At 27.5% G+C, this 24,752-nt stretch overlaps 1 protein-coding gene across 5 annotated transcripts in view; it reads left to right on the top strand.

Moving 5' to 3' along the window:
* The first annotated feature begins 4,171 nt into the window (after window positions 1-4,171).
* Window positions 4,172-24,752, top strand: part of LOC126854675 (otoferlin-like) — a 34,267-nt gene continuing 13,686 nt past the window's right edge. For 4 of the 5 annotated variants that reach the window (XM_050601618.1, XM_050601617.1, XM_050601616.1 and 1 more), the window contains exons 1-8: window positions 4,172-4,895; window positions 10,639-10,697; window positions 14,605-14,793; window positions 16,654-16,925; window positions 20,522-20,780; window positions 22,300-22,476; window positions 22,730-22,792; window positions 23,157-23,241. In XM_050601618.1, coding sequence (XP_050457575.1) covers window positions 4,817-4,895; window positions 10,639-10,697; window positions 14,605-14,793; window positions 16,654-16,925; window positions 20,522-20,780; window positions 22,300-22,476; window positions 22,730-22,792; window positions 23,157-23,241 — 1,183 coding nt within the window. In that variant the 5' untranslated portion in view covers window positions 4,172-4,816. Of the gene's footprint in view, window positions 4,896-10,638; window positions 10,698-14,604; window positions 14,794-16,653; window positions 16,926-20,521; window positions 20,781-22,299; window positions 22,477-22,729; window positions 22,793-23,156; window positions 23,242-24,752 lie in introns of those variants that run through there. The other variant, XM_050601619.1, reaches the window with a different exon arrangement.

Raw genomic sequence — 24,752 nt, 5'->3', positions numbered from 1 at the left:
ATATTGTTACAAAGTATATGCAGCAATAATATCTAGTTTAAAACTATACATAGTCTAATAAAAGCAACTTGCTAAATGTTCGAAATGTTAGTGCTTTACAGAAGGATATAGAAACTTTACAATAACTTTTTATTTTAAATAATAAAATAACAAAATTTATATATTTTGTCTCTATTAAAACTGCATCTTTCAAAGATCTAATGGTCATTTTTGATGCGTAGATTCTTTTGATAAATTTAGAATCGAAACTTTTAATAAGGAAAAATCAACTCCAAATTGATAGATGAAAGATGGTTTGTTATATTTGAGACACATTATATAAAACAGAAGAAATCAATTTTGTATACATATATAAAATCAAGATATTATATTACAACTAATTCATACACTTTATTTTTTAGTATCTATCGGAGCATTATGCAACAAAGTTAATTGTGTAAAGTTAACTTATTGATAACATAATAACGAACGGTGATCATATTCTGACATGTAACGCAAAATTTATGTATAATCAGCAATATGAAGCAAATTTATGAACTTACTAATTCCATGATTGACATGTATTTTAACGAAATGCATACAAAAATGACAGAAGAGTAAAGTAGATTTACTATAAATCTAACAAAAATGTAACTAAAATAAGAAGAAAAAAAATATCTTTTTAGGTAATTCTATTAGTTAAATATATCCAATACTCATTTGCAATTTTGAAAAGTAAATATTTTCTTATTAAATTCTTATTATTATTAATTTTATTGTTAAGTTAAAGTTATTATTGATAATAAAAACATAAAAAAATGTTGGTGCCTTTAAAATATTTTTTCTTTTATTATGATGACCAATATAAAGCATGTTGTAATGCGCTGCTAAGTATATAGGTGAAATTAAATCGTGTTGCAATAGAAACACACTATGTCTAGTCGGTAATAAACAGATTGCTCTTTTCAGCTTATTTCGAGATTTAAACTTTTCATTTTTTAAAGGGATTTGTTGGATTCAACAATATTATAAAATAATATCTACTAACAACAAGAATCATAGAATTTTATGGAAACGTCTTTATTATTATTGTCTTTTAGACAATTGCGTCGCATTCTAAACAACGCAATTTCTTTTTTTCTTTTTTTTTTTTTAAATACTTAAAAAACACCTTACAACAATATATATATATAATTTTATTGCGCATTTGACAATAATAATACTATGATAATCCATCGATTTTTAATCCATTATTCTCATTCTCTAAGTTAATGTTTGTTTTCTGTGTATACATTTAATACAAATTTCAAAACCGGATTTTCATATATTTCAATATTTTTATTATGCAATATGCATGTAAATTTTGGTTTGTATTATGTATAAATATGTATTAAATTAAAATAAAAGATTAGCCAACAGAGTTATAAAACTTATCATCAATTTATAGTCATTCCGCAAAGTTCGAGGTTCTTTTATTTAAATATGGAAATAAACTTGAACGGAAGAGCAAGATTAAAGCTTAATAACAGAGAAAAAGATAAGGAATGAAGCAACAGTTACTAGTTCAACATAATATGGAGGGATGGCGCTGAGAAATCCCAGCCAACCCCCATTTTATTATTGATCCACCCTCGACATTCCCTTCGGAAAATAGGCAACAGCAGCTGCTGGTCGGTCGAATATCTCATTTTTCTATCTCGATATTACACTCAATTCCCCAAAAATATGATAAAAATTGCATTTGAAGTTACATAGGTCTGGTGAGTCTTGAAGGTGCCGTTTATTTAATTTTGTTTTCCATTTTTTAGGCACATTTTTAAACAACACAATTGTGTAAAGAAAACCGTAAAAATACGTCTTTTAAACGTTTCTTAAAAATTTATCAACTCTGCCTCAGTTTTTTTTTTTTTTGGACCTTTTATTCTCGCCTTTTAGCCTCGCTTTTTCCCTTTTTTATGTTCTTGAAGCTTGGAATGACTGTTATTTAGTTAAACTTTTGTTTTTATGAGCTTTTAACCGTGAGAGACTGTATTTCTTCACCAAATAATATCATTTCATTTATCACATATTACCCAATTACTTTTGTTCGTGTATAACGTGCACGCGATATAAATATTTCTTCGACTTATTTAAGACGTTTCATATGTGCGAAAATGTAAAGTGCTTTAAATAAGATCTAATCAGGGATCGCGTAATAAAAGAAAAAATTAACATAACATCTCTTTTGACACTGAATTGCATTTAAAGAAGGGCATTTAAAAAACTTAATGTAACATTTCAAATTTAAAAACTTAAGAAACTGAAAGCTTGTCGCTTTGAAAAATTGAGATTTTCAGAGATTAAATATTTTAGAATTCCAGAGAGACTCTCCTACGCGTCTATGAAAATTTAAACATCTAATAACCCAAAACTAACAGACTAATAGTCTAAAAACAAATTAAATATACAAAAATATTAGGAGTTAAGAATAATATATTCCATGTGACAAGAATTGAGAATATAAATTATAGTCGCAGAAATAAATGCAGAAAATTATATTATTAAATAAAAAAGTATTAATAATATGACTCGATTATATCCGGTGGTTAAAAATATATGATATTTTTTCGAATTTTTACCTGCTTTTTATTTAAAACTCTTTATTTGATTTTTAAATACATAACTGTGACCTAGTTGAATATTTAATTATTTCATCCACATTGCATATTTATACAATAATTACAGACCAAAAAATAATTGCAAAAAATTATTATCAATTTTAATTTTATCAGATATTACATTTGTTCACATCATTTTATGAATTTTTTGTATAATTTAATATGAAAAAAATATAAACGTAAAAAACTATCAAAAATATAATTTTTAAAGAAATCTGCAATTCTTAAATTTGTAAGATATTTCAAAATAAATTGTCATAATACAATTTGTTTAATTTTAAAAAAGTAATTTTATTAAGAAAAGACATATAGAATTTTTTATTGTACATATGAATTATGATATAAAATCCGTCTTGATAAGTATATTGATAATAATATTCTTTCAATATTATTCCAATTTATGACATTTTGACGTTGCCTCCTATTTTCTCGTAATATCTGTATATTATATATATTTTATATCTGTTTACCAAAACATCTTTTTACGTGTAAACGATCCGCAGTTTTTCTGATAAAACTGATTGTAATGATCCAACTGACCTTTCACATTTATATAGTACGGTGCGCAGAAAGCATCGTTTCCTTACAATGTAATAAAACTTGCAATTATATTCTACTTTGATTTTACGCAGATGTGTGTGATAATTAAGTGATTGATGGAATATATGTTTGATTGATCGCGACATATAAATTTCTATATATAAATTTTTGTGCAGTTACAAAACTTCTATAAATTTAATTTAATATACAGCAAAAACAGCACATATCTGTAATTACTTATATTTAATTATGAATAGATGTGATTAAAAAATTTTAAAAATATTGCATAATATAACTATAAAAATTTTAATTTTTTTAAAAATATTTAATAAAATATTCTTTTCTTTTTTCTTCTTTATGCATCATATTTTTAATAAAAATATTATGCAAAATGTATAAAGAATTGTGGACCTATTTTCTTTTAAGATTGCAGATAAAATGCTATATAAGATATCTCTTATCTTTGAGCTAATTGAAATTTAAATGTTTAATTGTATTATATACATTATGTTTATATAATTAAATATTGTGTATTAGTAAATAATTATATTCATTTCAAGTCCATGTAATATTTTAACAATACATAAGATAAAGTACAAATAACAGACAAATCTTTTATTGTATATTTTAATTTATGTTTTTCTGAAAAATAAGTACATTAAACTTAAAGTTTAATTTTTCAAATTTCTATTTTGTATTTTTTATGCATATAATGTAAATATTTAAAATTGTAAAAGCGATTAAAAAATATTTTACATCTTGAAAACATTTTTTCAGTGACTCTTCTCTTCTTTTTTCGACATTTTAAATACTTTTCAATCTTTAAACTTGAAATTTACTTTATTTGAAATTTATAGTGTTAAGTTTTATATATTTATAGATATCTCTACTTCTCTAGGATCCTGAAAAATTCTTTTCTGCATTTTTCATTATTCACTCTTAACCAACGCGTTAAATTTAACAATCCTCACGCTTGTTGCTCCTTTCTTCCCGGTTCCTAAGCATTTCGCATCAAGTTCGCGTGATTAATTCACACAAACGAGACAAGCGCGAGAGGTGTATATACATCGTTCATTAATGATGTTCGGTGCTCCGTGTAATGTGTAAAGCCGTGCCCGTTTCATCGGGAATGGCGGTAGTGAATACCGACTACGGCAACCACGTATCGTCGGGGGCGCGTGCGCCGATTGTATTCTGATGAACACTCGCGAGGGTTGTTTAAAGTGCGAACTTGCTAAGGTCACAGTAGTCGACGGACCAGCCTCCAAGAGGCACGATCGCGCTTATCAAACGTGACCGCGTCGCGCACCTACGTCGAGAAGTGACTGAAACGTGACGCGTCTCAGACCTCGCGGTTCAGGACCGCTCCTTCTCCACCTTGGCCTCTGACTGGTCGCCTCAAGCGTTTTCACCTGGTTCAATATTGCACGTAGCAACGAAGGGATTCCTTATTACATCAAGCCTTTGTATCTCATCTCCGCGATTTGAACAGCATCTGCGAAAATGAATGGCGCGAAAACGTTTGCGATGAATGGAGGCATAACCGATATCATCAATCATTCAAGATTGATCGTCGAGAATTAGATGAGAAGATTCCTATTCAACAATTCCTGTAATTGTGTCTCAGCAGAAGTGCAAGGATGTCGCTGGTCGTTATCCTGAAAAATTTTCAAGGTCTCAAGTGCAAAGGCGAGAAGGTCGCGAAAATCGACTTTCGAGGTAATTAATAATTTTTTGAAATTTATTAGATTGTCAACGTTTGCATGAAATAGAGTTTTTGCCGAGAGAAATTTGTTTGACAGAATTGTTTGAATAATCATTCTAGATATGCATTGCTATTCAAATTGAAAAAATCAATCTGCAAAATTGATTGCATAAAACTGGTTTTTTTTTTTTTTTGTCGAAAAACTTGTTGATATTTTTTGATACTCAAAAATTAATAAATATTAAAATATTTGTTATATTTTTATACACATTATTTTTTATTTTATATAATTTATATTTGTGTTTTTATTTATATATTTACGTATTAAAAATAAGACTATCGATATTTTAAATCCACAGCAATTAAATTTTTCTTTTTGAAAGGAAGTAACTATACGGAAACTTCTTTTGATTCATATAATATAATTTTTCTCAATGCATTAATAAGCTTTATACGTTTTTGCCATTACCTTTATATTATCCGAGTAATCTCGATATTCATTGCTTTGCACATTCTATGAATTAATGCACGAGACACGTGCTTGGATGCATTCCAGCGAGTATACGTCTTTTATATACATCTAATGCATTGATGTATTTGAGCAATTGATCGCGGCGGAGATTTGTGTTTTCGTTACAGGAATACCTTTGCGAGCAAACAATAATCTGGGTCAATCTGTCTAAATTTCACGTTAACTGGTTGTGATTGTTCACTGTTGTGCACCGATGATTTTCCGATAATTGGCGAACGTGCATCGATCAAAATTTTTCGATAATCAAAATATTGACACAATGAAATTACAATACACTTTTAACGAAACTATTAATCTAAGGCACGTTTTTTTATATAAAAAAGTTATCGATAAAATGTCAAAACTTAATTATAAATTTAACTTTTTCAGTATCATAGTGTCTATCATGTCTCATATATGTCTCATATACATATATATATATATATATATATATATATATATATATATATATACACACATATACTATATATGTCATATATATTATCATATTTAATATTTTGAATATGCTTATCTCTTCTTTAGATTAAAAATTGATTTTCTTTTAAAATGTGTGTCGCGCCTAATACTTCCTTTACAGCAAATTTGTGTAAAACATTCCCTTATAATACAGGAATAATAATGGCAAAATTAATAACCGTGCACCAGAATTTAATTACTACGGAGCATTTAAAAATTTAATTATTACGCATTTAATATCTGTGCTATATAATATTATCATATGCGAAACTGTTTTTTTAGATATTTAAGATATCTTGAAATATTCTTCTTTCAAACTTTTATATATGATTTGGTGTTATTTCATAATGTGTCCATGTACCGTAAAGTAGTGCGTGTAGAGCTGGAAAAAAATGCCATGCCCTAGAATGCCATAAATGTTATAGAGAGAGAGAGAGAGAGAGAGAGAGAGAGAGAGTAATGTTTTATTTAATCATATTCGTCCCAGTTTGTTGAGTAAATATATTACATCGTAATTCGAGAGGAATATCTCTTTAACCAACGCGATGTATCGACGATGTACATATACGCAGTTATCTATGTGTATGTAGTATCATGTTTACTCGCGTAATAAGAAATTCCACAGAAATGTTGTGTAAATGATGCGAGAGATCATTATCTGACTTGCATAATCCGTTTTTATATAAGTGCAATTTCTTGCGACATGCTAATATTTGACTTCAAATTATCTGCGATCGTTAAGATTTGCGAATATATCGACAAGCGCATCTACCTCATATGTTATAAAGCTAACTGCATAAATTAAATTTATCCTGACACTAATACGCGAGAAATGTCGAATTAAAGAGTGAAATTATAAGAAATCCGTAATCTCTAGAATATCCGCGAATGAACATTTTCATAATTCTGTGATAATAATTAATTCTATTTAGAGAGAGAATTTTAGCTGGATATATTTTTATAATAAGTGAGAAACAGAATATCTCTGTTATGTTATTTAATTGTAAAAGTAACTTTTTTGTCAGAAAGATAAAAATTAATTATAAAGAATCAAGTTTTTAGGAGTGAGCCCGCTACATCAAAGTCCGCGAAAAAGAATCTTTTGAATGTGTACGTCGGCACTATACATGCAGATAGTATCTGTGTACGCACGTAATAAGTTTTAGCTCTCTCAATAAAATAGACATATTAAAATATAAATATCCTTAAATACAGATATTTATATTTTTTATATAACGAGTTAAAATAAATAATATTTGCTTCCAACAGTTATAATGAATTTTAACAATCTCTACAAAATTGAATTACTTGTACTTTCTTCCTCATTCATTGTTTATATTAAAAACTTTTTGTCGTAAAAACAAAAATTTTTTAAATAATATTATTGTTAAATTTGTCTTTCTTGATTATTTCTATTGTAACGTATAATAAAGTATCTTTTAGTGCGCGTGCGAATTATTGCTAAAGAACATTTAATTTTTATATAATAGGATATACACAAATACAAAACATAAAAATATTTAGAATTATAAAGAAATACACACTGCATAATATTATTAGAATTAATATCCAAATAATTATGTGTATTATATCTTTGTCAACAAAGCTATTTCATTTAGTATCATATCAAATCAATGTATTAATAAAATTTAAATTATAAAGTTAAAATAAAGTTAAATTACATGTATATGATATATAATACATCAGAAAAAGAAATATTAAGCTCGACAAAATAGATGAAATCTGACATAGGACGAATATGACAAACATATGGTTGCTTTTGACATCAGCTGCGGCGATAGCCGTGGTTTATCACAAAATCAGTTAGCCGATTATTGCGTTTTTTATCTTCTTCTCATATTGCGTTTCCGCAAATCGCACGACAATCTTTCTATAATTTTATCAATATGTTGTTACGCGTGTAATTTTAATATTTCGTATAACAGACGAGAAAATACGGATCGCGTGTTTACTGGAGAATTAATTAATTTGTCGTTAATTATATCGCGACACAACAAACTCAATAAAATTACATTTGTATAGCATTATATATTATGTTTATTAATAATAATTACTTGATTATTACAAATAGCATTTCTGTTGCGTGCCATTACGATACAATAATATCGCCGAATAGTACACGTAACTTTCTGCGTGCATTGTGCAATCATAACTGATTATTAGAGAATAATTTTGCGCAATGACGCAATCTCTTGCGCAAAGTCTTTCATAATTTACATATTGGAATGTTATTTTTAGAATAGACGTGATTGTTCATGCGGGTAAAACGACCACTACTAAATAATTTGCAAACAAGATTCTTGAATGTGAATCTGCATTTATTACGAAAAAGAAAGTAATATTCATGTATTCACAGTTAAATTATTCTCATTCTTATGAATGCTGTTCAGCTATTTCTGCATAATATTAAATTTCTTATTGCACTCGCAACAAAAATTGCCTTCAAGTATTATAACCACTTAGATACGAACAATGACGTTTGCAGTTTACTTTACATAAAACCACGTATGGGTGGAATTGGATACAAGGCTGCGATGCAAATGAATTTATAATAATCACAATACAAACACTGTGCTCTTTAATTGTGCCCTTAACTAATAAATGTAAAATAAATATGTCTTAAAAAATCGCGACGATTGGATAATCGGACCCATTGCAACTAAACGAGATAGCACAATAATTTTCAGAGTTTAAGATATATAGTTTTATTAGTTAAATTTTTAAAAATAACAAGTTTTTTTAAATAATTATTAATTTTATCAATAAAATATTGCATTATTTTTTTATTCATGTAATTTATTTGGCAGAATGTGTAATATATGATATAATTAGAAGAAAATTAAGGAAAATTAATTACTTGTTAATATAATATTAATAAATTAAATGTATTTGAAAATACAAGATTAAAAGAGAATTAATGGAATAATATTTTGCCCATCAAATTATAAATTTGTACAATAATTTCTAATTAAAAAACATCTCTGTGAATATATCGACTTCTAATATATCGGTAAATTTTTTTCAATTACCTTAGTTTTTACTCGGATTTTTTATGACAATCAAGTTTCTATTTAAATTTCTCAAAATTTTGCAGTCATGGCTCATAAAAATATGATTCTGCTCGCGCGTAATGAATATTTCCTATGTGTACATTTCCTATGCAGTGCGCCATCGAAAAAATCGACTTTTTCCGCTTTCATTGAAAAAAAGTTGACGTTCATAGAAAAAAGTTGTAACGAATGAAAAATGAAATTGCGCATTAACGAACGAGCGTTTCGTATTACTGCGCAGCGTGTGGTTGACCATAAAACTCTTATCTAGTGCAAGAAAATTTCTATCGCCAAGCTTTCCGCCGGTCAACCGATAACAATATTGTTATCTCGTCGCTTATAAACTGTATTATAAGTAAAAAGTAAAACAAAGTAGCTCGAAAGTAGCTTGTTCGATAAATAAATTCCAGAAAATTGCATAGAGATTTTCGTAAAAAACAAATCGCGGTATGACCATATATTAAACCAGATGTTTTAAATATAAAGCTAGTTTTATAAAACATATAAGTAAGAAAGTAGTGCTATGATATATATTTATTTAATTATAATATTATTTTCTCGATAAATCAAATTATTTTATTTTTATTTCAGTGTTTATCGATTGCTCCGTGGTTGATTTGCGTGTACAAATAAAATGTATTATTCAAAGTTAATCCATTTTTCATATTTAATAAACATGTCAGAAAAAACCTTACATTTTTGCTAAAAAAAATAACTAAATTATGATTGCAATAAAGAAAATAAATAAATAAAAAAGTGTTCTTTCGATTGTGTCATAAATCGCATGTTTTACGAAGCTGATTTAAAAGCTGATGTATCGATTATATCTTTTTTTAATAATACAACGTTCTGTCAAAGTAAATCATTTTCACATTATTAGACGCAATGTTGGGCATATCGCAAAGCGATACTATTTAATCGTATTTCTCATTGTGAGAATTTCATAGCAGAATAGAGAATACGGTATTTACCGTTGTTATAAAGATAAAGCCACTTTGCATTCTGCCTCAAAGGAATCCTTGTCGCTGCATAACGCTCTAAAGCTGGGTTTTAGATATGCTCTTTTTTAAGCTTTATGAATATGAGTAGTCGCTTCTGACGTAAAACTGCAAAATGTAATTTTAATTTGCCTCTGAGTACGTCATTAACCAGCCAACTTATAAAAAACTATTAAGTCAATTGCGAAAGAGTTAGATGTAACACTGATATAAATCACATTTTTTTTAATTTACAAGACACAAAAAAATTTTATGCAAAATTATTGATATTATTTATGTATTAATTTAGATATCTTATTTTATATAAGAGAGAAAGAAAAAGAGAGCATCTTTTTTCTCAATCTATAAACTTATATTATTATATGTACTTAAAAAAAAAAAACAATATAGTAACATTAACGTCAAAAGTAACGTATATATATTATATAATATTATACATTTTAATCTTGTAACTTATTTATATGCTAATATTTTATTCTTTTGCTATTATTATTTTATACATATACATATTTCCATTTTCTAATTTTAATTGTGTGTAAATTATATTATCTTATTCATAATATAGGCTTTTAATATGATGCCGTAAAAATTTATATTCTAGAAATTATGTCTCTTTTTACTTTTACGCGATATAATGCAAAATATACAAAAAATTGAAACGTTTTTTATATGTAAAAAGTATTTTTCTTATCTGTTGCAGAGGTATCGCATTATTCAACGAATCTCGAAGACAATGAGGACGTTATTGAGGTGGAACAGGTAAAGTGTGTGTTTCTTCTATCCTTACATAAAATGCTTATACTTTTATTCCTTCTTTTCATTTTTATTTTTATATGACAACATGACAACTAAACCTATGATAAATCTTGTAAAATCTCAAAAATACGTATCCAAGATTAAGTTTGCGCTTTAATAAAGTGTAGGCGCAACAAATAAGATCACATTTAACAGGAGAGAAGTTATCTTGACTTTTTGCTAACTATTGTATCCACAGAGTTGATCCAATTCCGCTGGGAAATCTTCGCTATACTATCCTTTTTCCTTTATTCCGTTCTGAAATCATTTTATGTGTGTGTTACGTTACAACTAATTTTTTTTTTTTTTTAAAGTCCACTTTAAAATTTTAACCGAGAAAATAAAATAATTTTTAAACTTTAATAATAATTATAAAATAAAGTAAATGTCATAAAAACAATTTCAATTAAAATAAAGCTTTAAAATTAAAAAAAATTAAGAAAAAATTGAAAAGTTGAAAGTGTTTTCAACAATAGTATATCTTTTTAATAAATAATTATTAATTAATAATTTATTAACAACGTTTGTAATTTAAAAAATTTTTTAAAAATTATTTTTAATTATTATTAATTAAAGATATCCTAAAACAAAATAAAATAAAGATGCCAAATTATTATAATTAATGTAATTACTCTCACGTTACATTTTATATGATATAGAAAATATTTCTGTTCAGAAAGGGAGTATTCCCTCGAGAATATTCTTATTATAGTTATAATTAAATGCATGTCTTTTGTGAAATAATCTTCGTGAAATAATCTCATGTTAGTATGCGACAACAACGACAGATACTGTGGCGATAATAACTTCTTGAATAGTGTATTGATGTTCTGTTATGAGTGTTATCGGATCGTTAAAGTAGCAAATACGTATCATCTGGTAAAAAACGATCATGTCACGTCATATATTGCAAACGCATCAAATGACTCAGGCATCGCTTCTAAATAGTTTCAGTGTTATTGACAAACAAAAAAATAAATTTACATGATGCAAATCGAATTTGGAATGTCAAGCATATCGGCGCATGATTAAAAATAATTTGAGAAAGCTTGAGAAAACGTTCTAAAGTTAAATTAATAAAACATTAACTCAAAAGAAAATGCTAATTTGACAGTAATTAATATCTTTATTAACTATAAATTCTATAAAATTTATCTGATCCCGACAAGCTTCTTGCTTGCATTCTCTAAAATAAAGAGAGAATTCAAAAGAAAGTTTTATCAGAATTTCTCTCTCAAAAATATCCTAATTAACTTCATAAATTAACTGTATAAAGTATAAATTATACATAACTATGCAACACTGAATTCATTATAGAACTTAAAGGTGCGTCATGATCGATAATCATCGTTCTCAATAAGGACGCAAGATGAGATCTCGATTTTATATGCACATAACATGCACCGATGTTACTACATTGCGGCAAACCATTCCATTCAGCTTTTATGCCATAGCCGAGGAAATGGTGCGTGATGACAAAATCGATTCATGTGCTCACCATCATACGATGCGTGGGAACATGAAAGTGTGACTGTTTTCCCAATTTTAAATGAACCGATAAATATCTTTTATAAAGCATTTTTCACGGCGATCACAGCATTGTATGCGTTTGGCGCTTATAAAGAATAAGCAAACGATTTTATTTCAGCATCAACAAAGATAATAACATATCCTCACCGGGAATAGAGAGTGCGATTCGAATGTATATCTTTCGCGATTTGTCGCAAATTTAATCGTTGATTTTATCCGTGAAAATATGCGTATTGTTATTTTATTATTTGCAATAACTCGTCAATGGCGCTCGGATTAAAAATGGCGAAATATCTCTTTGTTATCTTCTGAAATAAAATTTTTTATATACTCGATAATATACACAAATTGTTGCAAAAAGGGCAAACTTTGATATTTCCAACGAAAACATTATCTACGTAGGAAATTGTAAAGTTTATATAACAAATATAAAACGTTCGTTAAATTAATTTTCCGCGTTGTGATTGCACAGAATACAAAAGCTATTTAATAAACATTGAAAAGTCAATTTAATAATGTCAACAAAAACCAATTCATTATAATGCTTTTATGTTGAAGAAACTTATCTGACAGTTGGTTGTCTGACAGTTCTGTTCGAGGATGACGTATCATTTCTCGTAAAAATGATCTATGGATAAACATTTCGTATAAATATCTTTATAGCTTGGACAATTGTAACGCGATGTAACTGACGGACATGCAAATCATTAGTGTTACGCATGTCTTCGTAAATTGAAGAATCGCAATTTTTTAATGCTTTCAACATTGATTTTAATTTGTTTTTTTAACATTGGAAAGTGAAAATATAATTGAATTAGAAAATAAATTGCGAGTAATTCATGAAATTGTGTCTCTTCTATAACAGAGATTAGTTAAATTATCTCTTTAATAAAGAAAGAAAATTAAAGCAATTCAATTAAAAAGTGAAATGGAAAAAAAATAACTTTAACGCTTTCTAGCTATATATGTAATACAGATAGAAAGAATTTCTATTTAAATTAAAATTAAATTTCTATTCTTTGAAACCGTAAAACGGTTTGTATTTTTGTAATTTGTTCCACTTTTTTTTATTTTGTATCGATTGCACTTACTTTGACATGTAATTGCCAAATATGAAGCACAAAAGAACATACTCTTTTTCATTAAATTTGCTTTTTTGTCAGAAGAATTGTATCGATCGCTATAATATTGGAATTTTAACGATAATAAAGCATTTTCTCATTTTATAAGAGATACTCTGTAAATTCTATTTTTCTCACTTTACAAGAAATTTATAACTTCATCTCTCTCTCATTAACGATTCTTTTTAAATTCATTTTACATTCAAAGAAAGAGAGAAATAAAATCGGACGCGATGATAAACATAACTGTATCAAAAATTTCGTAGTAGAGCGTCTCGTACTTTCGAGCGTAAATAATAGATCACCTTTTAGCGAGTCTCCGCTTTGGAGCCTTTTCAATATCAGTTTTTTCTTAAATATCAGGTTTTTCTCGCGTCTGCTCAATTTATCGATCTACTATTTTTATTTAAATGTTCACATCTCGTGCTATTTCTCGTGTGTTTTTCACAGCTGCGTGTAAAATGAATGCGTGCAAGCTCATGATCATGATTCGAATTACTTCATTTATAGTAAAGAGTCAAACACGAAGAAAAGGCAATATTTTGCTTTGATGTAGAAAAAACTTTTTCTTTACTTTTTCTTTCTATAAAAAATTAAATTGAAACAAATTACTATGTATCTAATCTGTAAAGATATATATAATCTTTTTATTCCTCAATAAGAATTAGTTTCAAAATATATAAAAATCATCTTTTATTCCTTTTTATTCATATTAATGGTTTTGAAAATCAGTTAAACTTAATTCTTTAATAAAAAATTAAAATTGCAGATTTTTTAAACTTGTGGCTACACAAGTTATAGGACAGATGCAAAGATTTTTACTATGTTAAATAATAAATAAAATAATAATAATATATAAAAATTTATGTTCTTAAAATTAAATAACATATATTATTGTTTTCTTTTTCTAATTTGTATTAGGTACTTAATCTATATTTAATGTTGCTTTACAAAGAGAGAAGAGTTTATTTCACTTTATTTTATAGAGAAGCTTAAAATAATTATTTTTTTATTTGTTGGATATGATTAAAAAAAATACATTATTAAAAAAAACATTGTAAAAGAAAAGAAATAAAAATTTAATTTTGCAGAGCAAATCTATCAGTTCAACTTTCGTCTATTTGTCAATGTATTAGTGTTTAAACTAAGTGTGGAATATGAAAAAGATGAAAGAAAATTCTTTGTATGCGCGTTCTAAATAATTAATTTCTGATTTTCAGAGCTTTACATGGAATTTAGGAGGACCAGTGGATGAAACGGAAGTACTGCAACTGGCAGTCGTATCTCGGGGAGTTCTGAGAAACGAAAAAGTCGTAGCGAGGTACGGATTGGTGTTGCAAACCGTGGTGCGCGAAGGAAGGATTTTGGTCTCGGATTCTCTAGTTGACCTCAATAACAAACCGCTTCCGGTACGTTCCGATATGGAGACAAATGTAAACGCATAATATATGCGTGATATTTACGTGAACGTATTGAGAGGACAAATTTTTTACTCTACATTTAAATATGGCCCCAATATTCTATTAAAGATTTTGTTAAATGGCAAGTAGCAACAAATCAAATTTACGATAAATTTGACCTGATATTGTTATTTCATTAAATGAGTTTGGAATTATGTTAGTTTGTGTATCAAAGAAAAAAATTAAAGCACGAGATATTCATGAGACCAATTCAAGCGACCAGAAAACAAAAATATACATGATGTTTTACGTTTCCGTCTATATATTTTATTCATTAGAACAACAACAAACCTAATTTACCTAAGATCGTAAATTACATTTCGCTTCTTGCTTTTTCCTCTCACAGTAATGCTCCGTCTCCGAATACATTTTTGCATAAAAAGTGCCTACGTGACTGACATAGTAATATTTTAAACAGACAAATGCACTCAAGGTACAAGTGACGTAATTTGATAAACATGCACACTTTAAGTGCATTTCTTTCATATAATACTTTGTTCCTGTGAAAAGACAAAATCTATAACAAATAAAGAACTTATTATCTTAATAACTTATTAGCCGTTATATGATATGTTATATCAAAAAATTTTCTTTTTTAATTTTAATTTTGTTTAATTTTGCAACTCTTGCAAATTGCATTCCCTCACCATTGTATGAAAATTTTACAGATTTTCTCTCTCTCTCTCTCTCTCTCTTTCTCTCTTTTCTTCTTCTATTTGTATGTTATTTTACTCATCAAGCTATTATTAGACAAAAAAATAAAAACAAAATCGTTGTTAATTATATAATTGATAATTGTATTTTCGTTACTATTATTGCTGTTAGAAAAAGCAAAGTTCTAAATTGGTCGTTTTTTAAGTTTATTTTTATTATTTGACATTTAATACATCGTTGCAACAAGTAATTATTCAAAAGCTCTCTAAAAATGAAATGTCATTGTAAATGGAATATTTTGTTAACAAAGTTGAAATAAGCAATAGACATGAAAAATAAAAATTATATATATGTATGAAAAATACTTTCCGCAAGTTAAATAAGATTTATTAATTTTTCTTGTGGTCTTTATAATTTTTGAATTGCATGTCGGTTCTTATAATTACCATATAAATTAGTAAATAGGAGAATGAAATAGAAAAGAAAGACGAAGCAAATAGAAAGATAAAGCAAGATATTTTTTCCTTCTAATATTGAAAATAATTTAGGTGAAACCATTTTTCGAAAAATTGTTCAAAAGATCGTTCTGATATATATTTGATGAGGACAGCATAATAATATATTCTTTAAGTCTGGAAAGCTCATGTTATTTATACTTCTCGTGCATACATATATATAATTAATACATAAATAATATATAAACTTTAGAGTTATTTATCTTTATAAAATAATAAAAAGGCATTATGATAAAAAGCATAATTTTTTCTTTGTTTCTACAAATTTACTGTTATTTCTCAGAAATAAAAAAAATACGACTATATTCTGTTTTATAGCGGATTCAAATACATTGTTCTCTATTTGCTGAAAAGCGGGCTATTAAAAGAAAAAGAAAATAAGAGAAAGAGAGAGATATCGTTTTTTTTAATGTTTCTCATATCTAAAGTTGCTAAACATTTTTCTTGACCGTGCGTGTTTCCCATTAGATTGTGGTCTAAATTATGTCGTAGCATTACTTCAGCTGTGGTCGTTGTAGCCACGCGATCTCGTACGCAGCATGAAGAACGTAGTACGATACTTTAGTTTCTCCCATTCGGTAATTATCTTAATTTTTGCCAAACGGTACCTTTTGTAATTCACTACTATCTATCCGCGCAGGCGATGGTGTGCTTCGAAATTCGATACAATCCTCCGGATGGAAGTTGCAGCTCGTACGCTGTCTCGGAAATAATGGAAGATGAGCAGCAGATGTTGATCGATATTGAGCAGAATATCGCGAATCTCGAGAGAAGTCTTGAGCAGGCCGACAGCAGCACAACCAGCGGGAAAAGACGGGGTTCCTGGCATACCCCTGAGAAATCAAAGAAGGGTTTCTTACCAAGGGATATGTCTATGTCCACCGGCGATAAGAAAAGCGACACCCGGAAGCGGTGAGTGATGTATTGTCAAGCGATAAAATGACATATGCTTTATTACGAAAGATGCACTTTTTAAAAATATATCCTAAATTTTTTAAATCATGCTTCTATACGCTGTAATATTTTTTTAAATAGTATATTTAAAAAAATAGTATTTAAATAGTATATTTAAATAGTTTATTTTAAATAGTTTTTAAATAGTATATTTTTTAAATAGTATATTTTTTTAAATAGCATATTCTTTTCAAAGTTTTGTATCTAAAATCATTGGAATACTATCGATATGCTCTTTTCAATTTTTTAGTTGATTTCTTTATATTTACAAATTGAACGATTAAATTGCATCAGCAAATTTATCTTGGAGATATTTCCGGAATCATTTGCAAAAAAAAAACCAATTAATGTGAGGAAACAACAGGAATTTTGAAAATATGAAAACTGAGGTAAACAAATTATTTTGCAAATATAAATATGACTGGAAAAGTTCTGTCAAAATTAAAAACCATATTATATAACTAACCGCGTGTATATACATATCTTATTAATAAAATTTATGTTATTTCATAGTTGTGTTATTTCAAATGTGTGTGCTCTCAAAATAAACAGGCCACACACATACACACACAAGTGTATTCTTTATTAATTTTGCCGTAAAATTATTCTTTTGTTGGCATAATCTAATCCTAACGTATTTATATACCACATTAATATTGTCGAGATAATGTCTAATATTATAATAACGTTGCTTTTTTGTGCGCGTTATCACAAACTCCTATCTGAATACATAATTTAGCGTTAAGATACGCGAATTGTTGTTTTTTATCATATTCTGTTTTAATAAATTATAGTATTGTAATTATACGTAGGTTCTCAAGAAATATGGAATCTTTCAATTCATTAATCTTTCTAATCTTTTTTCTTCTCTCTCTTTAAGGTCACCTATTTCTCATTTTATTCATTAAGGTCATCTATTTCTTACTTTATTCAAACTCAGAATTACATGCAAATTTCGATATGAACGCATCTCTTATGTACTTTTGCATTAATTTTTACGAGTGCAGTAAGCATATATAAGATAACTTTTTACCTGCTATCAAAAGTGTAAAAAAGATATATTATATTTAGATGCATGCGTGCGTAAGGTGTGCAGATAATTCTATTTTAATCAAAACTTGTGAGAACCTAAAAATATATTTTATTCGAGAATTTTGATATTTATTTCTTGCATATTTATTTTTGCAAAATATCTATAATAATGCGTCTTTATAAATATATATATTAACATTTATCTTTTACTGTTATATTATCAAAAGCTTTGATGTATTATTAATTGTTTAGTTTTGATTTATTATTAATTGTTTAATTGATAAATGTATAAAAGAGATGCATCTGATTTCATCTTTATTTTATTTAAGTTCTTAAAATTGCAAAAAAAAAATAAAGATTGCGTATTTAGAAAACTGATATATTAATTCATAACTGATATATAAAATCATATATTTATTTTTACGAAAGGCTATCCGCTTTTAGTAACATACCATCGTTATTGTTAAAATGTTTAACTTTTTATTATAGTTTATCTCGTTAGCGTAAGGCGCGTCTATTTTTTGCTCCATTCAAGATCGGGATTTCGAAAGGATAAATGAGTCGCTAATTAAAGCGGCGTTTGTCGATTTTTCCAATTAATCTCTATTGATTATCCACTTCGATGCAATTTCCGTCATTAACGTGTTATTACTCTAAGCTATTGTTACATTGTTTTATCATCGAAACGTGAAAAGATTCCTTAATAAGGACATCCGGTAATGCCGGTGACACTGCTGATCGCGGCGTTCTCGATAAACCTTTTAGTGACGTAAAGGTCATGCTAGAGACACATAAAAAATATAAAAAGATTAATGCTGATCTAATACATGGAATACATTTAGCAATTATATATGTTGATTTACGAATCTTTATTTAATTTCCAATTTCTATTAACCTTAGATTGTGTTACTTTGCGCCCAAAAGTTTAAATTAGTTTAAACTGTTACATTAATCATGTAAGTAACAAATATTTGTGTGTGTGGGTATGTATGTGATAAATGAAATTCTTAGTTGCTCTTAGTACTTCTCGTAAAAATTTTTTATGGTAATACAAACATGTGAGAACATTTTATTGTGCAACACACTTACATACATATAATCTCAAGTAACTTTGCAAAATTTTGTTTATGTTTTTGTTGTAAAATTTTATTTTTAAATTTATGTTGTAAAATTTTTTTATTATTAAATTTATTGCACAATTGGTCTCCATTTTTTTCTACTCGTTTGTTTTTTAAAATGGAATAAAAGAATATGATTTATATTACTGTATATGATCTATCGAGTATTATTAAAATCTTATCTCGATAGAAAGAAAGCTACTTTTTATATCTTGCGACGATATATCGGCTTTTTCGATAAACTAGATTCTCCTTAGGGAGTGCCATGGCAATTTCTGTCACTACCTCTCATCGTAGGAACGTAATCGAACGTAACTCGTGGCTGTCCATACATGTAATCATGTACCTGTGACACATTTTCATTCGTAAAACCGCCCACACGCAGCAATATTATAATCAATTAGGATCAAAATAGAGAGAATTGAGGTAGTGACATATCCGTAGGAGTGAGAAAATATAGGACCCTCGTCAAATTTATTTCCATTTTGGCCGCTAATATGACACGTGTTTCACCCGACGGATTGTAATGACGTATGAAATATATAACAAAATCGTCTCAGTTTTATCGTCCACTTTTTAAAATTTTATTTCTTTAAAAATTATTAATTATTAAAGAGAAAAAATAAATAAACTTAAATAAAATGTAAAATTTAATTTTATATATATATATATATATATATATATATATATATATATATATATATTGTTTATAGTTATTAAATCTATAAAGTAATCATATTTTTCGAGGACTACTTCAATATTATTTTTTATGATTTAATATTTTTAAAATTTTTAGATATATTAACAATACGCACTTTTCTCTTTCAATTCTCGGTGCACAACAATAAGAAACTCGACCGAAGTGACATAAATGTGAAATTCTAGTAAGCGGCTTTCCAAGCCACCTAGAGAAGTTATATTTATTTTCTACAAAGAGGATATACAAACTGAAATGGACTGAGATGTTCATTTCTACAGAATTTAAATTGAATATTAAAAAATATCTAGATTTATTAAAATATTTATCACTTTTTTCTCTTTCTCATGTTTGCTAATATATTTAACGATAAATTGCACATAGAAAAAAATAATTTTTTTTTGTTATTCAGAGAATTTTATTAAAAGTTGTATTTAATTCAATTTACATTTTTAAATGTATTTGTTTATAATATATTACTAAAAGAATATGATCACTATGTTTAAGTTTAAATTTTGTGAATGATATAACTTGTGATTAAACGTTGTTCTTAATTACACATATTTTCATCATCGTATTGAGACGAGCAACAACATAATTTCTAAAAAATATCGTTAATTTCTTGGCACGAATTACAATGAGGATTAATTTTCAAGGATATTTATATCTCACTGTTATATCCAATTTTTCTACGGCATTTTCTATAGAAGCACTTTGAAGAGCATGCGATCTTTATTGAAATTGGGAAAGCAGAGACCACCACGTGCTCGGTCCTGCGATAATAACTCGGAAACGAGAGAACTCCTCGACAGACAGGATTCCAGCTGCCCAACTTCAAACGAACCTTCACGTACGAATTCCATGACATCTCTTGAAACGAATACGTCCGATAACGACATTCAACTGAATGCCAACGCCGAGAAAGAAGAGATGACTGTAAAACCAGCTAAGAGATCGAAGCCTAAGGTTAATATCTTTCATAATGATTAATAAAATTTACGTTACGTTGAATCGATATGCGTAGATAAGAATGTTAGATAATTTTGTCAGTCTCACTTGTGATTCTCCAAAACACAAAATCTTACATAATAATACATATAATTTTATATAATATTAAAATTATGAAAATTTGCGAATAATAATTACACCGAATATAAATCTTATATTAAGTTATAAGTTTTAAGATAATTTTTTAAATTTTATACAAAAAGTTATTGCTTTACTTTTTATAATTAAATTATATAATTAAATTTCATAAAACAATTTTTTTTTTTTTTAGAGAAAACGCAAGTTCTCGCAATATAAAGTAATTTCAAAATGTCACAGTCGATTGCGTTAAGCATTATAGCGCGATAATACCGAAGTAATATCTATCTATAAATGATGCATCAATTATCTTTAAATGAGATTAAAATCGATCGACTCTGAAGGCGAGAGAGAATAAATTGCGAAACATGAGCAAAATTTTTAAGTAGAATTATTTAGTTTTTTTTTTTCTTTTTATGACAAGTAGTTATGATCTCGTGGGTGCTCATGTATGTCGCAAAATATTAGTGTTTCGTATTAATATTGCGAAGCGACGAAGACGTGTATCTTTGTCAATATTTTACAAAATTAACAGAATAGTTTGCGCGATATTATCTTTGCCTTCGTTTTTTTTACTTCGTTATGTATATTTTCAAACCGTTTGCAGATAATAAGGCATGTTCTAACAATAGGCGAGGTTCTTTTTTCTGCAAAGGCATAAATGTACATTATACTAAAAAAAAAAAGTTACATATTGCATATCTTTATTCTCAGGATTTTAAATATAAATATTGCATCAAAGAAATACAAGAATATTGCAAATGAGAAATATACTGTAAAAATGCTTGAAATTCATTATGCCATAATAATGTACACTTTGAATATTTACACATATAATATTTTTCTTTCATCTTTTTATTATATTTAATTCATCAACGCAAACACGCAATATTTATTTCAATTTTTTATAAAATCTTTATTGTATTTAAATCATTCATCTATTATTTGATGTTGCTTCTGGTAATTTCAAAAATGTTAATCAAATTTTGAAAACGCTTAGAGATAAATGTGCATACATTCAGCATTATATCTTTTTTTTTTGTTAAATTATATAGCTAGCATGTATACAGGGTAAATCATTAAAAGTGTTATAAGTTAATATTTCTGAAACTGAAATGTCTCATGTTAAACTACAGTGCAAATTTTCCTTTTTGCGTCAAATATCCGCTTCTAAATAGTCGCTGGAAAATATGAATTTTAGTTCTCGAGAACTTTAGTTCTATCTGATTCAGTTTCAGAAATATTAGCCTGTAACAACTTTAGTGATTCACCCTGTATATATCACTTCTTTCTTAAATTCAAAAACGTTTGCACTCAAACGGTACCATTCCATGTATTTTTTCGTACTTTAGGCGGCTTAAACCGAGATGAATCAGCATAAACTTTTCTCGTTTCACAGACGAGTGACACCTGGCAAAGTGCATTAAAAGCCCAGGATTACCAAGTATGCGTTACGATCATTGAAGCGAGGCAACTCGCCGGTCTCAATATGGATCCGGTGGTCTGTGTACAAGTCGGAGATCAGCGCAAATACACGAGCGTCAAGGAATCTACGAATTGCCCGTATTATAATGAAGTAAAAAACAGAAATGTCTTATTTGCGCGATTATAAACTTGAACAATAAGAAAAAATTTAATATAAAATTATAATTAAGAATAAAATTGATCATTCCTTATAAAATTTTTATTTAATTTAATAAAAGATTTTATTCAAATTATTGAGAATTATTGGAAATTATAATTATTTAGAGTATCTTTGTATTATTCGTATTATTATAATTTATATATACTCACGGATTTATAATTAATTGTTTGTTTTATATTTTCAGTATTTCGTCTTCGATTTTCACATGCCGCCCGTTATGCTCTTCGACAAAATTATTACGCTATCGGTAAGTTTATCCGCACGTGTTAATTTAAATTGTGATATTGAAACTCCGAAGCAAGAGGAATGAATTAATTTATCCATTAATATTTAATTCATTGGAAATGCACTTAGCCACGCGATAATTGCGCGTTTGCGTGAATTATTTCGCTTTATTAAATTTTCTTGTCGCTTGTCACAATTACATTCAGAGGGTATTTAAATGCGTATCGGAAATCAATCATTGAGAGACGGTTTAAGAGAAGAACATTTAAATTTTGTGTGAAATTCTATTCGATGACGAGTTAGGTGCTTATGATGTTCAAGATAAAAATGAAAATGGGGAGAGATGAGGAAAAAGCTCAAATAGCACATCTTTTAATAATACACAGGTGCAGCAATCGCGGAATCTCTTGCGCGCTAATCTAACGCTGGGCATCTTTAAGTTAGACATCGCGACGGTATGGGCACAACCAGGTACAGGTTTCGCATTGTCCAGAGACTATACAAATCTAATGCTCGGTGTAAATAAGAATTTTATACTTCGAGAGCGACTTGCGATAAACAATTCTGAACAAAATATTATAATATTATAATAGCGTAATTCAAATATAAATTACTGATGAAAAAAACTATATTTGATACGCAAAATATATTCTATTGTTTTTAAAAAATATAGCTTAGAAAATATACGAAAAATATATCTTGAAAAAATAAATAAATAAATAAATAATAGATTAGTTGTATTCGGAATATGTCAAGTATAAGTATATGAAATAAACGATTCAGTTTTTATAACTGTAGTAAAACTCCGTAGCACTTTCTTGATAACAACGTTTTTTTTTTTAAGCATTTGTCATATAAATATTACTTCTTTGAAAAAAAAACTCGTAAATATTTGATTAATATATGTGAAAAAAACATTATTTGATCATTTTTATCAAGAGTCACTCTCGCAGATTAAATTCTCAAGTGTACACCCGGTATGAGACTCGGTATTTGTTCGGTATATAGCAAATGTATTTCATTTTATCGGCAAGTGTTATTGGCAAATAAAGTATTTCTTTATTACGTCGTTCTTTGCACTTTGTTTGCAAGTTTCAAAGAACTTCGTGTCTGCAAGGCAGGTATTTATTTGCGCAGCATAACTCTAGGAACTTTGAGAGCAACAAAATTCGTTATGACGCATTATTATCTCTTATCGAAACAATCCCACCAGATCGAGTCTTATTATATCAATTCTTCGTGATGAATTTAAAAGATTCTATAAAGTGCACGTGACACATGTTTCGTAATTGAATAATTGCACATTTAAAAATCTAGATTTTACGGGTTTATATTTTTTTATTTGTCAATTTAATTAATAAATTGTTGTGATCCTTAAAAATATTAATTTTAATTAATCTAGGGCATTTTTAATATCATATCAATAAAATTTTTATTTTAACGTAGAAATAAAAGAAAATGATTAATCAATATAAATCCAATGCAATATAAATCCACTTTTGACTTTTTTTTTAATGGTAGTCAATCTACGTATTATTTTTTACATATCATACACATTAATAATAATCTAAATATTAGTAGTTTTATATCGTTTCTTATCTCAAATTTTACACTTCGAAACGCACTCGTTTTATGTTCCAATTATTATATGCGAAAATATCATTAGCAAATGGATAAACATCTTAACATGTAAATTTTATCAAACGTTGAAGTTGTCATTATTATATATTGTTTTAAAATAGTCATATACTAATAGAATTTTTATCTATAATATTCATTTGCAAATGAAACAGTATTACAATAAAAAATTTTTCAACCTTTAACATTAAAAAGAATATTAAAAAACATAGAATACACAGAAAAATTTATTCTGTATATTTTTTTCTGAAAGGCGCTTTTTTGCTGAAATTTAACAGAGTCATCGTACGTAATCAAATAATTCATCAATCACTTTGGATGAAATTGTTAGGGAAAACTGTGGA

This window comes from Cataglyphis hispanica, chromosome 14 (assembly GCF_021464435.1).
Source record: "Cataglyphis hispanica isolate Lineage 1 chromosome 14, ULB_Chis1_1.0, whole genome shotgun sequence".
In the NCBI taxonomy this organism is placed as follows: domain Eukaryota; kingdom Metazoa; phylum Arthropoda; class Insecta; order Hymenoptera; family Formicidae; genus Cataglyphis; species Cataglyphis hispanica.
The sequence above is the reverse complement of the archived record's forward strand: the minus strand, read 5'-3'. Positions and strand labels throughout refer to the sequence as shown.